At 37.6% G+C, this 20,670-nt stretch overlaps 3 protein-coding genes across 3 annotated transcripts in view; all 3 read left to right on the top strand.

Moving 5' to 3' along the window:
• The window catches only part of myo10l1 (myosin X, like 1), a 59,498-nt gene extending 56,545 nt beyond the window's left edge, over positions 1-2,953 (top strand). Inside the window, exons 40-43 of the mRNA XM_062440851.1 lie at positions 315-659; positions 1,551-1,727; positions 1,836-2,027; positions 2,849-2,953. Of these exons, the coding sequence (XP_062296835.1) occupies positions 315-659; positions 1,551-1,727; positions 1,836-2,027; positions 2,849-2,953 (819 nt within the window). The remainder of the gene's footprint in view (positions 1-314; positions 660-1,550; positions 1,728-1,835; positions 2,028-2,848) is intronic.
• A 4,865-nt stretch (positions 2,954-7,818) lies between these two features.
• pttg1ipa (PTTG1 interacting protein a) lies at positions 7,819-14,205 on the top strand. The gene is made up of 7 exons (XM_062440067.1): positions 7,819-7,948; positions 8,795-8,847; positions 9,188-9,296; positions 11,091-11,193; positions 12,814-12,879; positions 13,916-13,962; positions 14,168-14,205. Exons 1-7 carry the CDS (start codon positions 7,864-7,866, stop codon positions 14,203-14,205), a joined length of 501 nt encoding a protein of 166 aa, XP_062296051.1. The 5' UTR covers positions 7,819-7,863.
• A 2,168-nt stretch (positions 14,206-16,373) lies between these two features.
• Positions 16,374-19,485, top strand: sumo3a (small ubiquitin like modifier 3a). Its single transcript, XM_062440412.1, has 4 exons — positions 16,374-16,510; positions 17,718-17,846; positions 18,521-18,592; positions 18,794-19,485. The coding sequence occupies exons 1-4, from the start codon at positions 16,490-16,492 to the stop codon at positions 18,854-18,856; spliced, it is 285 nt and encodes a 94-aa protein (XP_062296396.1). The 5' UTR covers positions 16,374-16,489; the 3' UTR covers positions 18,857-19,485.
• The last annotated feature ends 1,185 nt before the right edge of the window (positions 19,486-20,670 follow it).

The following is a 20,670-nucleotide window of genomic DNA, read 5'->3' as shown; positions in this document are numbered from 1 at the left end:
TTGTGAGTAGGAGGGGATGCGTTAGTCAATTTAAGGAGGATGAGCCTTCGAGCAACTGAGGAAGAAAATGCAATAATGTGCTGTGAGGATTTAGACAGGCCATGTGTGGGGGAGATACCGAAGAGGACCATAAGGGGCTCTGGGTTTATGGTTCGGCCTATAACGTCACTAATTGTTTTGAATATTGTAGACCAGTATTTCGATAGTCGTGGACAGGTCAGCAGTGATGTTTCTACTGTTATTGCGAAAGGTGAATGACACTGATGCATAAAAGTAATTTAATTGAAAGCTGATTTTCTGTCTTTCTCTCTCAGGCCCATGAGTCTCTGATAAGTGGACACTTCCCGGCCTCAGAGGAGACGTTGCAGCATTTGGCTGCGTTACGTCTCCAGTATCTCCATAGTGACGGGGCAGGTCGTGCCGGATGGAGCCTGGGAGGTGTTTATCCAATTGGACGTCTCCGCAATCGCATCCTACACTCCACCAAGCCTGGCGTTGGGGCAGCAAGTGGAGCGGGAGGAGGGGGAGCAGGAGATGGGAAGGGTACAATAGGAGGGCCAGGATGTGTCGGCATAGGGGTGGAAAAACGAAAGACCCCAAGCTTCCTGGACGGCACCCTGAGGAGAAGCTTCAAGACTGGTTCACTGAAGAAGCAAAAGGTCAGTGATGGTATTGAAAATGTGATACTGGTGGTTTTGCATGTTCTTCCCATTCACTACAACGCATAAACTGTCATGCACTTATAATATAACATTGTCAGGAAAAATACGGACTTGCACAATTCATGAATCTACTAATTGATTTTCATATAGTATGAAAATGAAATTGCTTCTTGTAACAAAGGAAAATATATTAAAAAATAAAGCAGAATTGTACGCAAAAATGTTACGGAAAATATGAAGTACATATGATATCTAGTTAAAGAGCTAAAATGTACTGAAATAGCTATGACAACATGTAAAAAAACAACAACCCTGAATTTAAATTTCTGCTTTTTTTACTAACTTTAAGTTAAATAAGAGCAATCATTTGAAAGTTCTCCCTTCACTGAATTATCGATGCATTGTAACTAGAATTTTTTGTGGTCTAATTATTTAAAGGTAGTTCACATGGCAGTATAAATGTATCTACGTCATGGAGGTTACATGACTGTGAAAGCCATGTAAGCCATCTTGAACTTACAATGCATTTTCAGCATTTCAGTAAACATTCTCTCTAAATGTTTTCTTTTTTTTCCTGCAATTTCTGAGTATCGCCATGTGGTGGCACAATTAGATAAGATAAGATAAGATAAGATAAGATAAGATAAGATAAGATATTCCTTTATCAGTCCCACAATGGGGAAATTTACAATGTGATATGACATGACAGGAGTTTTGTTTAAGACTGATTTGCATTGATCTCTGCATTTGGCTGCATCCTCATAAACTCATTAAAATTACTCTCTTTCATTGCTAAATGACAATTGTCTGGATTTCTGGCTGCCTGATTTTTTGACTGACTGATTGATAGTTTGACTGGATTTTAATTGACCGGCTGTGTGGTTGTAGGTGGAGGAGGAGCAGATGCTGGAGATGTGGGTGAAGGAGGAGACATCTGCCACACGGACCAGTGTTTTGGAGAAGTGGACTCGGCTGCATGGCATGCCCCAGCACCAGGCCATGCTTAAATATATGAGCATCGTTAAGGAGTGGCCTGGATACGGATCTACGCTGTTTGATGTGGAGGTCAGAAAATTATAAGATACATTTAATAGATTTTTTCAAGTAAAACTGAAAAGATGTGAAAAGTAACCTCTTGTCTTCCCTCTTCTTTTGTTTCCTCCATCTATGTAGTGTAAAGAGGGTGGTTTCCCTCATGATCTGTGGCTGAGTGTGAGCGCTGATAACGTGTCTGTGTATAAACGAGGTGAACCCAAACCACTGGAGACCTTCCAGTATGAACACATCACTTTCTTTGGTGCGTCACAGCTATGCACCTACAAGATCATCGTGGATGAGAGGGAGATGTTCTTCGAGACTCCACTGGTGAGACATTTCTAAATATAAACATTTTTTGTTTTTTTATTTCATTTTTACTTCATCCGTTCAGAGCTGCAACTAAAGATTATTTTCATTATCAAATAAATATTCAGCAGATTATTTTCTCTGATAATCATCAGTTCTATAAAATGTCAGAACATGGTGACATTTTCAAATGTTAGTTCACAATTAACTGATAAACTGACTGAGCTCTGATCCCTTTTTTGTCTTGTGTGTCCTTTATGCAATCTTGTTATTCTTGTTTTTTTCATGTAGACTGTCTATCTTTGCTTGTGGTTCAACCCCCAATCTGTGATTGGACAGTTTTCCTTTATGGAGAATGTGTCTCCAATCTGAAAACAGAAAAAGCTTTTCTGCATGCCTTCATAAAAACTAAAGTCAGTGCTTTGTATTTAGTCATAGCTGATCAATGGTACCATCTACTGGACATCACTGAAGTTCAATTCACCAGTTTGTTGTCTGTGTTGTGATTTGATTATAATGTGACACAGAAATTCATGTCACAATGAAAAAATAATGAATTCAGTTGTAAAAAATTAAAGTAAAGTTTATTTTAATTGTCTTTTTAACATATGTTTTTCATGTAAAAACAACACATAACAGTAAATGTCTACATAAAAAGGAAATACTATTAACAATGTATTGTATTTCATGTTATTTCACCATTTTACTTTTTTTAGGCACTTATAGAATCTTCCATACTTATATTGTTTTCTTAATTGTGGGAACTAATTTAAATGCAGTCATATATGCACAGTCAGATGAGGACACATATTAATCCAACACACCATTTTTATACTCTTTAGGTTGGGGAGATCACCAAGATCATGAGGGCCTACATTAACATGATGGTGAAGAAACGTTGCAGCATCATGTCCGTGACCAGCGTCACCAGTAACTGGGCCAGGTGATCATCACCAGCCAGTCCGAGCCCTTGGTTCTTCCAGCGGCAACAGATGCCTCAGCTCCCCTCCCCCCCTCCGCATTGGTTGGTTGGTTTTGATGGAGGTAGTCCCACCATCCAGCTAATCCTCCAGGTTGAATAAAAAGTGGTGGGTGAGCATCTATGGAGTGTGGATAAAGAAAGATAGAAGTGGGCACAGAAGCCAAACGCACACTCTCCTGGCCTGGGTTTCACTTTGGATAGGGATCAATATCTTTTGGGAATCAAGTTTATTTAAAAACGAGCATGACAAAGATTTTGGGACGGTCCTTTCAAACACATAACCCCAGTTGTAGCCCTGCATGTAGATGTTCAAGCACACTCCAAACTCCTCTCCGTATTTCCTTTCTGGACAAAACTCAATAACAACAAGCACAACGTACCACACACTCAGCCGCCCAAGTCCCACTTTCTCCCAGGTGGCTCCTTTTTCTTCCCCCAGTGCACTGCCAGACAGAAGAAAGCCACACATTCTCAGTTAAATGTGTTATTTTTGGCTCTTTCTTTTCTCTCTATCACTCCTCCAACGTCAGAGTCTCTCTCTTTCTCTTCGTGTGCATTTGTCCTCACTCCTGTTGCATCTTGTTTGCTGTTTGGTATTAAGTTATAATGCTGAATTATTGTTCTTGCTTGCTTTCTCTCTGTTGTTATCTCGCCGTCTTTTATCTGTGACATCAGCTATATTACACCTGTTGTGACAATGAGAAAAAGGACTCAATGACGACTCTTCTTCAGTGCTACTTAATGGGACTCGCTCGTCATCAGTGCCACCGTGTGGCCACACAAGAAGAAAAATACAGCCAAAGGAAGTGGCTTTTAATATCTATGAACAATATCAAATAGATTTTCTTGAGAAGAAGAAGTCGAGGTTTCGCTTTGACATGGTTAAACTTGACATGGTTCCCTATCTACATATTATAAAAAACACACACTGCGTAATTCTACTGTATATTCACACACATGTACACATAAACTGAACCGACATGTATTTGTTTTGTACTGTATATCACACATTATAAGAGTTATTATTGAATTTTGGTGGCCACTGCACTGTACAGTATATATAGATGCCATACTAAATGCAATGTGACACCTCTCGTGTAAAATACATGCAAGTGAATGGTGTTAATGACCACTGTATGTCTGAATATGATGCCAACGTCATTCACTGGCTGTGCCATTAATGTGACTCACAGAGGAATAAGAGTTAGTAAAACACAGACCATAATGAGATTGACCGCCGTGACGGTCATGTTTTCATAGTGTTTTGGTCGATTTATCATTGTTGTTATCTGTGGGACTCACTCTACAGCGTTAATCGGAGCCATAAAATACTGTATATCCTGTCTGCTCATGCTATCCTCACCTTTTTTTTCTTTACTAAGAAGATCAGTGACTTTAACAATAATGCGTCAGCGCTCCAGTCTGTCTGTGTTTCTAACCTGTTTATGAACATGTGATTTTTATTACTGATATTATTACTGTATGCCCCGTGTTATCTTAACCACCCTGAAGTGCTGTGTCTGGAATGCTGCTGCTGCGTGTGTGTGAGTGTATTAATGGTGTAATCCAAACCGGGAAAATAAGAAATTAGGAAAAAGAGAAGAAATTGTGTATTCCTTGGAAGTATTTACATGAACTAACCTTTGCAAAGAATGGTGTTGTGATCGTGAGTTAAAGGGAAGAGCATGGTACCGGAGGGAGGGAGGGTAGAGGGTTATTTATTTATTAATGTACTATATGTATTGCCAGGTGTGTTTCGGAGGAATGGATACTGTATTGAAGATATAATGGAATTTTTAAGTCTCAGTGTTAAGGAGAGCAGATAAGACACTGTAAGGATACAGGCTCGGAAATGGTCTAATGTGGGATTTTGCTTACAGTCATCACTGGTTTGTGTGTGTGTGTGTGTGTGTTTGTGTGTGTGTGTGTGTGTGTGTGTGTGTGTGTGTATGTGTGTGTGTGTGTGTGTGTGTGTGTGTGTTGGACTGAAAGTAAAGTCACTGTTCTTTCACTTGACGCTGAGGCACTACAAATAGATGACGGAATCCCTAAGGGATAAGAGCTCTAAAGGACAAAACCACTCTGTAAACAAGTGTTTTCCCACATCAAATATCCAGGAGGAATACTTCGATAAATATCCAGGAAAAATACAGTCTCATTAATTTTCTAATTTGGCTTAGCTAAAGGGTCTGGTTTCTAAGTTGGTAATAATATTTTTCTTTTCAGGCCAGGCATTTAAGTAATTTTGAATTTCTTAAGGGTGAAAAGTCTGTCATCTATCTGGAGTGTCATGGCCAGGATTTTAGAAATACTGAGGTCATAAGTCCAAGACGGTCAATCCCTAATCCTGCAGAAAATATGCCAGATAATGTTCAATTATATTTATAAACTTTATATATAATTTCTCAACATGTTTTAATGCAGTTTCTCCAAAAATAAAATTTGAATGGGGAAACACTGAATCATGTATTTATTCTGCCTCAAAGTATTCAAATTTTAACACACTGATGCTAACAATACTGGATTCAGCCTATTAAAGTATCCACCTTGGACTGCAACTAATGATTATTTTCATTAATGCAAAATCTTGATTAATAAATCAATTGTTTTATCTTTAAATTGTCAGAAAACGGTTTCTTGAAGCCCAAGTCCTAGCCAACACTCCACAACTCAACGTTTACTATTACAGAGGACTAAAGAAAATATTCACATTTAAGAAGCTAAGAAATGGGACACTTTTTAAATAAAACAAAACAAAAGAAAAAAATTATTAAATGATTACCCAAGTGGGTCCAATTGACCCACTTGGGTAATCAAGTGGGTCACCCCCCCCCCCCCCCCCCCCCCCCCCCCAGAAAATACCAAGGACATGACCTCAGTGTCTTCAATGGTAGCGTTGGCCCTGGCTGCATACACACAGTCTGCTGGGATCCTGCCTGTAGAGTTAGAATAAACTGAAGTCGCTCAGAGGTTCCAGTTTGAACTTTGGGGTATTTTTGTTTTTAGGCTAAAACTTGTGCAAAACTGGAGAACGTCGACCCATAAGCCATAATTAAAAAGGAACCCGGAGCTGTCTGTTCTAGTTATTCTACTTCTATGGTTCTGTCTGTCACTGATATTAAACTGAGGAAGAAGTTGCCCTATAGTCGCTGAAATGTGGTCAGCGTGCGTGTTTGCTGAAGGGAACAATATGTTAGATTTTTGAAGTATCTGATCACAAATCCGTCTTCAAGGGCAACTTCATCACAAAGGGTCCTGTTATCAGCCGCAGGCGGCCAGAGTGGGGCCCGTTCTTATCTTATGTTATGCTTATTATCATCATTACATAGTAAAACATTGTGCTTGCTTAAAAAAAAAAGAGAAAGAGAGATATGTGTGTTATTCTTTTTTATTTGTAACTGGCTTTACAAGATTATGCTTTAATAAATTATGGAAATTGTCCTCTATTTAATGTTGTTTGTGAATTTATTTTGACTGAGGAAGGAACTAAGTATATTTACTCAAATACTGTAGTTAATTACAGTTATGAGGCACTGACTTACTTTGTTTTATACTTTTTCTCCACTACATTTCACAGGGGAATAGTACATATCATATAGATGTGAATAGTTCAACATTTTTGGAAATAAACGTTCTGGTGGGGAATTATATAAAAAGATGTCCATTAAATGTAAGGCCACAGCCAGCAGCTAGCTGAGCTTAGTTTAATTGTCATTTTTCATACTTGTGCAGATTAAACAAATACAATTTTTATTTACTTATTACTTAACCTACTTATTGACTTGAGAATGAGTAAGCATATTTAGCAAAATGCAGACAATATATATATGAGGAGCTTAGATCAGCTTGTCTGTTGCTTGTAGTTCCTGTGTAGTTCATCTCACGACTTAGATTTATCTTGGGACCATTTAAGGGGGTCCAACCCCTATATTGGGCACCACTGGACTGGCTCCATCTGCAGATACAGTAAAATGATACTAAACATTGATTCATAAGTAACAATAATGAATTAATCTCCAGTGGTGGAATTTTATTAAAGTACATTTACTCAAGTACTTAAGTACAGTTTTTCTACTTAACTACTTTTCAGAGAGAAAGTAGTTCGACACTTAAAATACTTTTCAGATTCATATTTTACATAAAATAGCATAAAGACTGAACCAGTAATTCCCAACCTTTTTGGCTTGTGAGTATTTCTATTAAAAAAACATTGTGTAGTTCTAGCTTATGTTTCAGATATTTATGAGTTGTTAGCAGTATATTTCCCCTCTAAAGGACTCACATTTAATTCATTTAATTAACTGTTGGAGGCCAAAAGTAGAATAAAACTCTCCAATATTTCCCATAAAAGTAAAGATAAGAGAAAATTCTGGAAAATTAAACCAAAATTATAACAGATCTTTCTTCTTTTCTCTGCTATGAATCATCTCACGTCCCCTGAGATGTATCTTGGAAACCCTTTAAAGGGCACAAGTAGTCCTAGTTTATTTCAATATTTAATATGCGGTCGTTTCTCTACAAAACTAGTTATTTTAATACTTTAAATAAATTAAGTTGAACATACTACTTCTGCAATTAACTAAGACTTCTTAGTTTTTACATGCTTGCTGTTTTAGTACTTTCCTTCCTCCTCCGAAGGAAAGTATGCGCACCGACGGCGCACGCACGCCTTCCTCTCCTCTTTGGTTGGTGCGTGATAGGCGTGCGTCAGGATTTTTGCGTTTGGTTCCTTCTCGGCAAGATCACTTCTCGACTTTCAGAGGTCGATCAGAGCAGCCAAAGCATTTCCTCTTTAGAGGCCCGAAGTTCTTCCCAGATCTTATCTATCAAGAAAACTCTGAGAAATAAAACAAAGAATATTCACTTCACAAGACGATGGATTTACGGAGTTTCGTCCCTGCTCTGCTTCTTGTCCTCAGTTTGGCAACAGTTTTCGCTCAGACTTCCGCACCTGGGAAAGGTAGGAGTGGAAATCACTGACACTTTGTCGCTATATGGTGATTAAGGAATCAATGACATCTTTAAAACCACACACATACGCATTTCTACCATTCATTAAATTGCATTTAGCTGCATCATTTTAATTGGTACAAAATCCTCACCTGACTTACTGAATCTCAAGTTTCCTAGTATAGGACATTGCTGTTTTAATTTTGTTGTGTCACAACAGAACAAAACAAAGAATACAACTACAAAACCACTTAATCTGAACAATGTCAGGTTGGATTTACACTTAAAATACAGATATTTTTAGATTAAGATAATTTATCGTTTATTAAAACATTAGGTTAAGTCTGCAATTTAATTTATGGAGTGACATAAACAGTGTTTACTGATATCATTGTTTCTTTGTTGGTTTCTCAGCGAGAACAATGAGTCTCTTTTCAGTTTTCTTTCAATCCCCCTCAAGTCCTCGTTTCTCAGAAGAGAAACTAGAAGTATCTACTGTACAAAAAACCAGCTCCACAAGAATGGGACTTTGTTTACACCTCATTTGTTGCTGCAGTTCTGATACAAACCCAACTGTTGTCCTGTGTAGTCTGCTGATAAAAACATGACTCCTCCACAGCCTGTGTGTTTACTGTGGTCTGTCTCCATGGAAAATGTCCCAGGAGGATTAGCACTGGTTACAGAAACACACATTTAATCTGCTCCTTGTTACATTTTCAGCTAATCTCTCTCTACTATGAGAGAAGAAATGCTCGTTCCTCTGAAAGACATGAAGCAAGGCATCATGATGACTGTGTCTGCCCTCATGTCCTCCTCTCTCTTCATTGTTTTGGGTGTTTTCACTTTTCTCCCACAGAGTGTGAGGCGAAAAATGGGACAAGCTGTGAGGAATGTCTGAAAAAAGTGTCGGTAAGTCCTGGGAGAAAGGCTTTTTGTTTCTGCTGGGCTGATTTTATTCTGGGTTTACTATATGATATTGTTTTACTCTGGGTTTGTTTGTGTGTGAAATGGAAAAAAATAAATGAAGTATCCCAGGTGGAGGAGTCCATAGTCACTGGCTCCTCCTCCACCTCTGGACCAGATTTACTGGTTTGAGGAGTTAATGATCTGGTTTCCCATTCCACCCTCCTCCCCCATTTTCTGCTTTTGTGTTTGTGTGTGTGTGTGTGTATTCTTGTCCTGAATAGCTCAAGATTCATTGTCTATTCTGATAAAATGGGTCATTATGTGTGTTTTGTTATTTTTACAGTGCTTGTGGTGTATCAAAACTAAGTCGTGTGTAACTTACCCAGTGAAAACCATCCTTCCACCGCACGCACTCTGTCCACTGAATGATGCACGCTGGGGGCTCTGCTGGAGTAAGAGAACACACACACACACACACACACACACTGACCTCATTACATCCATCATAACTTCAGTGAATCCATCTTTAAACTCTTACTACACTGAATTTCACACAGAGATAGTGCATCCTTATACTCAACATTATATTAATGCAATACACATTTCTCAGATGTAGAGGTTTGCAATCAGTAATTATTTTCATCATCAATTAATCTGATTATTATTTTCTCAATTAATCAATTAATCATTTTATATATTAACAATAAAGTATCTGAAAATTTCCCAGGGGAGCTAAGGTTCTGATGTCTTTTTGTGTGCGACCACTTACCATGTAAACCCCCCCAAAATATTCCTTTAACGATTAAACAGCAGGGAATATGCAGCAAGTTATCACAGCTGGATGGAAACAGATATTACAATAAATTACAATAAATTGATTAATTAAACATTTCAGGAAAAAGTTGCTGATGATTGACTAATTGTTTCACCTCCATGTTGACATACATGTGAAGGTAGTTGATTGACAGAAAATTCATCTGCAACTATTTTGATGATTGTTTAAGTCATGTGTCAAGTGAGAATGTGAAAAACTCACTGGCTCCAGGTTAGGATTTGGACTATCGCTCAGACAAAAAAATACATTTGAGGATGTTATTTTGGAGTCTGGGAGACTGGGATGGACATTTTTCATGGTTTTTCTGATGCTTTATTGACTAAATGATTAATCAAGAAAAAATTGGCAGACTTATTGATAATTACATTAATTAGTTTTTAGTTGCAGCCCTACATAAATACAGAACAATTTATACAGAAAGCATATGATAAGCACATAACATACTATTGTTAAGATCATTTGACAGGACGCCTCAGACATACACCAGTTCCCCTCCATTAACTGTTGCAGGTAACCATAGCAACGTCACTTCAGTTAACTCACTGCATTGATTAAACTGCAAACCAACTTAAAAACATATGAGGACCTGAACTCAGCTTCTGATTTAGCCAGTGTTCAGTGGCCTTGCATGTATTATACAATGTTTGTCAGCAATCTGAATGAAATCCTGAGAAAAGTCTGAAACATCTATTGAGAAACTGTTGAGGGGTAAAATAAATTGCAATAATAACAAGAATGTATGTTTTTGGTTAATCCAGCAAATGAAATACTTGACAAATCAAAGTACTTATTCACAATAATGAATGAAAAAAAAAAGTTTAAATTAAAAAATATAAATCTAATATTGCCATAAAGCAGGGCTGCTCATAGACTTTGCAACATTTGCTCACAATGGTCAAACACAACCATTTAAGAGATGCATTCTGCTGTTTTAATGCTATGGTGAAATCTCTTGTGTACAAAGCTTGACTTTTAATTACACTGAGCAAGCACATCATAAAAAATGCTGCATACACAAGAACACATTTATAATTTAAAAGGTCCATCTGTCACAATATACATTTTACTACAAATACTTTGTCTCACGTGTATAAAATTTGAATTTTACACATACAAGATGTCAATAAGTCTTTCAACTCTAACAATTAGTGCAACACTGAGCTGACATTTATTTCCCAAATCTTCAAAAATAATATCACAAGCAACATTAGCCTACAGGCAATAAAGAGTGGGGGTCAAACCATGCAGTCACCAGACAATATTCCTACAGATGGAGGACATTCATGAAAGGGGAGAAAGAAAAAAAAAGAGCTACGAAAAAGGAATGAAACATATATTTTTCTATCTTGAAGGTAAACCTGTGAACTCCTGCATAACTTTATCATTGTGTTTCTCTGTCTCTGATTTGCAGTGAACTTCCAGATATTGATAATCACAATGGCAGTGGTCGGGGGAATTATCATCATCGCCTTCCTGGTCTGTTTGTTCTGCTGCTGCAAGTGTGAGAACGTTGGGTAAGTCTGCAATGAGCCCCGATCCTACCTGACAGATCGGGAGCACGGTGACAAAACACCGTCCTCCTCCACAATGTGACCCTGGAGGAAGTAAACTGTACTATAGGTTCAATTTTCTACCTCTGTCACACAGTTGTGCCCAAATGGTTCAGACATGGCTGAGTTACCAGAGGAAAAAAAACAAAAAGATTTTTAGAGGTATTCAAATAATCCAGATACCACAATATAAACAATTATAAAAGGAGGATTTTCCTGTAAAAAACATTTTTTGTTGCTGTTATTACTGAAGCTGTATTTATAGTTACTCATATAATTATCTGTTAAGTACAGGAAAAGGCTCAGACATCACCTAATGTTTAAAGTGAAAAGACTATTTACTGGAACTTATTACTGTCTGTAACTTTCTAGTGACTTTTCATTTTATGTTAGGCATGCACAACATGAAAATATTGACAGGCTGTATGAAATCAGAATAACAATATCAAATATCAAAATATATTGCATTTTAATTTAAAATAATTATTCCAAAAGCTTTTACAAAACATACCTTTATTTTTATATATATAATTTTTTTTTTTTTAAACAAATTTGAGAATGTCATTTCCAGTTCAATTCAATTCGGAGGGATCTGAGGTCAGAATTGGGGGGATGTGATGTTGTCTGTTGTGTTTTTCTTCAAAGGCAACATTTAAAACACATTGAAATCCCTGAATGGAGATCAAGTCTTTGAGAGAAATGTGGTTCCTAGCATTTTCTAGCACATTTAACCTTTATTTCCAAACTTATTTTATCTTTATGATCCCATGTCCCCCACCCTTCCCTCTGAGAGATGCAAGCATGTACCAAACATTGAATATCTGCCGCAGGATGCTCTTAGAGGTTTTTGAAATTGTCTCCCAACTACTAGACCAAAAATTATGAAAATCCCCTGATTACCAATGTTAGTCAACAGCTGCAACCGGATCTCAAGGCTGTTTTTTGGTTTGTTTGTTTTGATTTATCTGTGGATTGTCAGTGATCCTACGCCTACGCCTTAGAAAATTAATGGGCTGTTACTTTATTGAAACAGTAATAATACAGGCATTGTGACACATATGCTTATGTTTAGCTATTGGGTGAAAAATGGTACGGCTTAGGTATATGTTTGCTATGTCACAGTGAACTTATTGGCAGAGTAAGAACTCGCCGTGAGAAGAGGTGAATACGTTACAAGGTGATTTTGTGCGATTATGATCAGAGTGTACTCTGTGGGGGAATTCTAATCAAGTAAAGATAATATTGTCAAATACTGTGCATTTGTTGACCCTGGTGTGGTCACCTTTAGGTGTGTCTACTAAAAACACACGACTGCTTTGTGGCAGTAATGGCTAAGGAGCTAGAGTTCACTGGTCGTAGGGTTAGTGGTTTGACCCGCGGCTGCTTCTTATCACAGGTTGAAGTGGCCTTGAGCAAGACACTGAACCCCACATTACTTCCGATGGGCACTGTATACACCGCCATAGTGTGTGAATGAAAAGCAAAATTGTAAAGCTTTTTGTCCATTAAGGTAGAAAAGTGCTATATATATATATATTTACTCACACTGTCTAATCATAACTTTGGTCTTGTGTTGTGTGCCAGATCCGAAAGGTTCCAGGCTAAGATGCAGAAACAAGCCAATAAGACGAAAACCAAGCAAGAAGAGAGGTGAGAAAAATGTTTTATTAACATGACATGATGATGAAAATGATCCTTAATGTTTGTGTCCCTGTTGTGTGAACATGTTCATGTGTCGTTTGCCACCAGCACTTCTGTGCTAAAAGATGCGTTTCAAAAGACAGTGTGTCCATCTGCAAAAGTACAACTTGACAAATGTCAGGTTTTAATCTGAATTCAACAATGAAGTCTGACCCTTCACACCACAGTTACCATCCTCTACAAGCTTTAGACACACAGAAAAAACTTCATCATGAGTTTTTTTCCTTTCTTATATACAGTCTATGGTTTTTTCCCTTTTAAACAAAGAACCAACACTTCCTGGTCCATGCTGTTTTGTCCTGTTGCACATTTCCTGATAGACTTTTATACTTCCCTCTCTATTTAGCTGCATATAATTAATGTTTCTTTGCACACAGCTCTTAAATCCTGTATGTAACTTTTTCCCACTTCTCTGTAGACTGCTGCTGCAAACTATCAGCTGTAAACCGTAATGATTTATTCACTATTTGGACTGTGAGTGTGTTTAGTATTGCTGTGTGCAAATTAGTTTGCTCAATGGTGGCAGTACGTTTTTTAAATAATGCAAATCAAATTCAAGTAGAGTTTAACCACCCTCTTGATGTAGCATTGATTTGTTTAATATGTTTATATTTGTCCTGGCAGTTCAAATGCACATATCAAGCAGATTTATTTGCATAAAGATATATAAACACACTCAAACAAAAGCCTAATAATGTATGCACATCATAGAGTGAATTTAGCCTTCCATTAAAATGTGTGTTTGTCTGATGTCTTAAACTCTTAAGTATACCTGACGCACAAGCTGCCTCTGCTGCATTGTTGGTCACGATACATATCAGTTTTCCTTCATAGCTCAAAACAAAGGAGACACCGATGAAGGAAAAATGCAGACGTAAAACTGTTATCAGCCCAAACTGGTTTGTGGTCACATGACTGTGTTAGAGAGTGCTAAAAATATTACTAGTCATTGTGTGGCTCATAAGAGAACATTTTGTCTTTACAGGAGGGCAGAGATGAAAGAGAGGCATGACGAAATCAGAAAGAAATACGGTGAGCAGTCTCACTCACAGAAATATGTATTTGTCACACTGTGCATATAATCACATAAGGAAAAGCTAAAGCTTCCAAGTATGAGCATCTGGTTTTTGATGAAACAATTAATTACAAACTACAAAATTAGATTAAATCATCATCTTGGCAGAGAATTTCTTTCAATCTTAGCACGACTTTTCTGATTGTCTTTATGTTTTTCCAGGTCTAAATGGGCAAAATCCATACTCCAGATTTGCGTGAGAGGATCAGTGATCCTTCTGTTTTTCCCTGAACTCCTGACACCCCAGACATCAACAACATGTCCTGTGACACTGAGGGTAGACATAACTTGAGAATAAATGTAAACTATAAGACAAATTCAGAAAAGTGACAGTAGTATTGTATGTACAGCCTCTGGCTTCCTCTAGCAAATGAACAGGAATGTTGTGTTCACTGTAATGATCCGAGAGACTGTAAATAAAAGGCTTAAATACACATGTAGCAGCAATGTTAGGTAATGCTATAGTAGTGTATCCTGTGGCTCCTATAGCATTAGTTATGCTATTTATAGGACTATGCCTTCAGTTTAATTGTACAGTATGTAAAGAATCCAGTTGGTTGCATTATTTCCTTTTGCTTAAAAAATATCTGTTAGATGTGCAAAGTTTCAGATTTTTTTTGTTGCTTAGAGATATCTTTAGAGGAAGTATAACCTATTTTTGTACTTGATTTTTGACAGTAACAGTCAAAGGTTTGGACACACCTCACTTTGTTGAATGAGAAAGTATGTCCAGTTTTGACTGGTACAGCATGTTCATACTATGAAGTTAAAATGAACGTGTCATTCTTGCACTCTGCCTTGATAAAGTAATAATTAATTTAATTAAAATGTGTTCCTCTTAAATCCTGCCTAATTATATATTGTCTGTATATCCTGTAAACACACAGGTTTAATAAAAGACTGGACTGATGATTCATCCTGCCAGTGGCACTTGATTTTTATTTTGATTGTATTTTACTTGAATCGTGCTTTTATTAAAACAACACTTTTGCCTATATTTTGTGCCTGAGTTATGAAAAAAACATGACTACCAACATATTTTTCACTGCAGTGGTTGTACTGTGCCTTTCAAGCAATTCAATGTGTATTGCTTAAGGTCTTTAAAGGCTGACATCTGTGTGAGGTAAAGAAAAAGATCATTTTGCACAGTCAACATATCTCAGGGATCTAGTGACTAGGATTTATCTTTAGCTTCAGATAGTAATATTCAGAAGTGGATTATAATAAAGTACTAGGCAGTGATAGGTTATAGATTTTCTTTAAATATTGAAATTGTTGTATTTCTTTGTATTTTTTTTAAAGAGGCTCACCAAGCAATTGAAAGGAGAATTGGCAATCTCATTGATTCACATTGATTAGTAATGACTCTTAATTGAAATCATTTTTCCCCCATTACATAAAGAAATGTCTTGATATGATTATACATATCAGTAGGTATTTATGAAATGAAAAAAGACACATTTTAAAATGGTTGAATATAATATCCTACTTAGTATACATTGGTTATAATGTATGTTAAGTAATCACCTGTCAGAAAAGGAAACATTTATTTAAATTTTGAAAGTAAAATGTCACTCAAGTTTCTTAGTAATTAATTAGTAGTAAGTCATTTTTGAGCAGAAATATTATTTGCAATAATGGCACATAAACATAAAACTTTTTTGTTTTTCTAGGCTTATGATCAAGGGCGGTCTAGGAGTTGAGAAGATCCAGGGCTAAGCCCAGAACATCCAGAGCCATGGCCTATTTTTCTTTTTTTTTTGGATGGTTCACATGCTCAGAATAGAATTGTATTGCATTTTATGACTACTGCAAACAGAAGAATTTATTTTGATCCTTATTAACTATTTCTCAAAAAAGAATGCACATATATAAATAAATAAATAAAAATGAGGCATTACCTCAAAAGGAAAACTTAACTGAACACTGCCTTAACTGAAATGTTTTCTTAAGTTTCACTCTTAATCATACCAGATTTAAAAAAAATAAAATAAATACATTTGTGGCTTTTTAGAAAACATTGGGGGCTGCAGCCTCAAAAGCCAGCCACCCCTGCTGTATGATTTTGTAAAATAAATAAAGATATGCAGTTCTTTTTTCAGAGACTACATTCACATACAGGCTTGCATATGTTCAAATTTCAGAATAAGAGTAATTATCTGTATATTTTTGACCGTCATGCACCAAGAATAATCCTAAATAACATAAAAAAGAGAAAGAAAAAAACTTACAATAAAAATATGCAAAAAATATTTAACCGTGTGCTTTGGTTCGCGTGATCGAGGATTATGCGCGCTCCCGCGTCCGCGCTCCCACGATTCAGTTGTCACGTGGTCCGCTCAGATCCAATCGTTTACTTGCGACAGCGGTCCAAAGCGCGCGCCCGTCAGTGGAGGAGAAGAGAGGACAGAAGGAGGCAGAAAGACAAAATAAAGACCAATTAACCTTTTATTCTGCAAAAGCGGCACACGAAATCCAGCAGAGATGTCAGAGGAAAAGCCAAAGGTAAGATATCAAGCTTTAAGCGGCTGTAGATTTGTAGTGATGGCTCAGCTTTGCTCCATTTCTCAGATGTGCAATCTAAAATGGCCTGGTTTGCACGTTTCTCTGATTCGGCGCAGTGTTTGTTTCGCAAATGAATGAGTACCCGCACATACACATTTACTGTTTATAAGCGCTTAAACGGAGCACAGAGGACGGTTATAGAGGAGTAGTTATTCTACTTAGCACTGACTCGAAGATTGCGAGCAAAAAATGTCAATTACACCGTGATTGTCATTTGCGGATTTTTTTTTTCTTTGTCGAAACGGGACCACGTTATGTCCGCAAATGCCGCAAATGCTGCGGCGACAACTGGGCGCTAATAGAGGTGACGCACTGACATAAAAAGTAAAGTAGCAGTGTAGTCTCTCTTGTTTTTTTAATCGTTCAGTTTTTTTTGTTTTTTTTGTGCCGCAGCACAACAAAACAAAACTGCTAACCGGCTGCTAAACCTGTGAATGGCTGGCGGTGCAACCAGTTAGCCCCGGAGCTAATTATGCTAACGTTAGCATCTGTGACCAATCGGCAACAAGCAGATTGTACCCTGCCTGTATGTTTTGGTTAAAATATATATAAAATAGTGTGTAATTTTTAAAAACTTATTAAATGGTCCCATTCCCAGCCTGTTGAGTGTAAAATATCTTGTAAAGTTACTGTCTGTATGTAGGCTGGTCAGGTAACTTGCGTGGCTCTTATCTCTTGATAGTTAACTGCTGTGTGTGTGTGTGTGTGCATAGCAAGTAAAGTAAAATGTATTTATATAGCACTTTTCACAGACAAAGGTCACAAAGTGCTTTACAAGAAAAAACCTAAAAAGGTAATGCAAAAGTCAACTCGAAACAGACACACATAATGTTACTGTATACATACACACATTCATATACAAAACAAAACACAAGCAACAATAGTGTAATAATTCAAAAATTAAAATAAAGACGAAATGCTGAGAGCTTGGTGACATACGAGTACCCCAATGCCTGTCTAAACAGATGTGTATAAGATGTGTGTGTATATATTTATGTGTCTCTATTTGTATGCTCTTATAAGAGATGACAGCAGGCACAAACACACAACATTATAACTTATAGTGTTGTGTGTTTGTGCCTGATGTCATTTCTTTTAACCTGTAACATGCCGGTTTTAACAGTGCTCAACACATTTGTCTTCGCAGGAGGGAGTAAAAACCGAGAATGATCACATCAATCTCAAGGTGGCAGGGCAGGATGGGTCTGTGGTCCAGTTCAAAATCAAAAGACACACACCCCTCAGCAAACTAATGAAGGCGTACTGTGAACGGCAGGTGAGTTCACACCCCTACACCTCTTTAATGTCCTCCTGTTCAACTACTTATTATCATTTTGGGAGTAAGGCTGTAATGCCTTTTTATCTCCACTAGTTGCACACTTTGCTTCACCTCCCCATATTTGTACTACAGCTGCAAATGACAATTATTATTTTGTTATGATGAATCTGTTGATTACTTTCTCAGTTAAAGCATTAGTTGTTTGGTATTTTAAAATCTCAGAAAATTGTTTAAAAAAATCTTGATTACAGTTTCCCAAATATGTCACCTAAAATATCCTGTTCACAACCTAAAAATGTTTACCCCCAACTGGTCGAGGCAGATGGCCGCCCACTTTGAGCCTGGTTCTGCCTGAGGTTTCTTCCTGTTAAAAGGGAGTTTTTCCTTGCCACTGTCACCAATTGCGTGCTCATGTGGGAATGTTGGGTCTCTTTAAATTAAACTTAAAGAGTGCGGTTTAGACCTGCTGTGTAAAGTGGCTTGAGATTACTATTGTTGTGATTTGGCGCTATATAAATAAAGATTGATTGATTGAGTTTTCTATCACATAGGACTAAAGAAACCAGAAGATATTTACATTTAAGGAGCTGGAACCAGAGAATTTTCTTTAAAAATGTCTCAAAACAATTAATCGATTAACAAAACATTTTTCTTAATCTCTTCTCCTGCAGGGTCTCTCAATAAGGCAGATCAGATTCAGGTTTGATGGCCAGCCTATCAATGAAACGGATACACCCGCACAGGTAAGAAATGAGCTCTGGTCACTGTTATATTATCAATGACCTCGCTATTAATGCCGAGATGTTGTATATATTTAACATTGACAGCATAACTGAGACATTTTCTGAATAGCCTCAAATCAGTGTTTTTATGTTCATCACTGCTTCATTCAGCCTAATCATCAATGGTTTATATTCACTAAATTGAACTTTTGTCCCCCTTAGCTGGAGATGGAAGATGAAGACACCATAGACGTTTTCCAGCAGCAGACAGGGGGGCTCTGCTAAGCCCCTCCCACCTCATTGACGCAACCCTCAGACCACGGCCTCAGCCATCTTCACTGTTCTCTCCTCTCAGCCTATTATCATTATTATTATTATTATTATTATTATTATTATTATTATTTCTTCAGTTTAAAGATGTCTGTCATGGTTTTTCGTCATTGTGGGGGGGCTCCTCAGCTGTTTATGTACCGTCTAAACCAGGACTGAACTTTTTGTGCGTGTCAACAGTCTCTCTGCTGGCCAATCAGGACAACTTTTCCTTCTGGCAGCGCCGGCTGTGATTGGACCAACAGCGTGTCACAGCTGTTCCTGGTTTGTCAGTGCTTCTCTCACTCATTCACTCTCCAGTGAAAGCTTGGTATCCAGTAGTTTGTCACAATCTTCATCCATCGGGGCCGAATGCGAGGCTCTGCAGCTTTTGTCAAGGGATCACTGTCAGTGGGCATGAAAATGTTTTGAGGTGGAAGCACTATCTGAACTTAATACACATCCGCCTTCCATTTCACTTTCTTGTGTGTTCTTTTTGTCTAAACAGTGACTCCTGCTCTTCTGTCAAAATGTATTTTAATTCTTTGCATTTTAGGTGCTTTTGCTAAAGAGTTCTGCAATGTTTTTGTAATTTTTTTTTTCTTTTTAAGAAATAACTACCAAGGGGCTTGCTGAAGTTTCTGTATAGAAGTATCAGAGTGGATGTTAGATAAATGTTGTGGGGCTTGGACCAATACTCCAAAGACCGAACTTCTGTTTCATAGTTAATGTTCTTGGATCACTCTAAAAGCAAACTGTAAGGTCAAAACGGTCACATTTAAGGGAGTTTGTATTGCGGTAATGTTGTTTGCTCCCTCTTCGACTGCTACTGCTACAAATTGAGAAAGATTCTTTGTGGGTATCCGCTGTACTTGCTGGTATTCCTTCATACAGAAAAATGCCTGTGTGGGGGAAGGGAATTTAATTTACACCACTGAGGTGCATCCTCAGTTGGAGTTGGGTGGGCACAGGCTGGCTAAGGATAGTCTCTTGATGTGGAATACAAAACTTTTTTTTTTCTTTCCCTATTTTTCATTGAAGCAGGCCAGTAGCCAATCCCTATGATATTCTTACAAGTGGCTTTGCTTGTTGGTTTTACATTGGGTAAGGTTCGAGTTCAAGTTGGGTGGGCTGTGGATGGGAATAACTGGAAGATATTCCTCTGTTTTGGGGTCAGCTGCATCATTTCTATTTGCAAATGTAGGCAGATGGGACAGCTGACTCTAGAAGGGGAAGGGGGATAACTTCCAGTTTGAGCAATGATATCCAACAAAAGTCAGTATGTTTTTGTTTATGCGTTTTGAAGACACTTTTTACTGCTTTGTCAGCTGCTGAGCTGTTTCAGATGTTTTCTTTTGTGTAAAAAGCAGAAGTGACAGACCATCTGTGCAAACACCTTTCTGCCGCAGCGTTGCAAACAGTGAGGATATCAAAAGCAGTGATCAGTGTCTCCAATATTTTACAGTTCGGAGAGAGATGCATGCAGTTAATTGCATATTGGGAAGGCAGGGATGTCCACCAGTGGAGTTTGGGAGATAAAGTGTTCTGTACCCACAGGGCCCCGTTCTTCGTACATGATTAACAGAATTGGCTTGGTTGATTGTTGATGGTCTGATGTGAGCTTGGAATTTTCAGGTCTTTGAATCTTGGTTAAAATGTATTTGTCCATCAGTTCAAACCTGCAAAAGGGAAATCTTACTCCGAGTGAGTTGGGTAATCGCAAAACCTTTTTAAATGTATCTCAATTTATTTTCAGACAAGGCTGCTCCTTTCTTTAGAGGCACACATAG

This window comes from Scomber scombrus, chromosome 19 (assembly GCF_963691925.1).
Source record: "Scomber scombrus chromosome 19, fScoSco1.1, whole genome shotgun sequence".
Taxonomy (NCBI): domain Eukaryota; kingdom Metazoa; phylum Chordata; class Actinopteri; order Scombriformes; family Scombridae; genus Scomber; species Scomber scombrus.
This window is presented reverse-complemented; position numbering and strand designations above follow the sequence as displayed.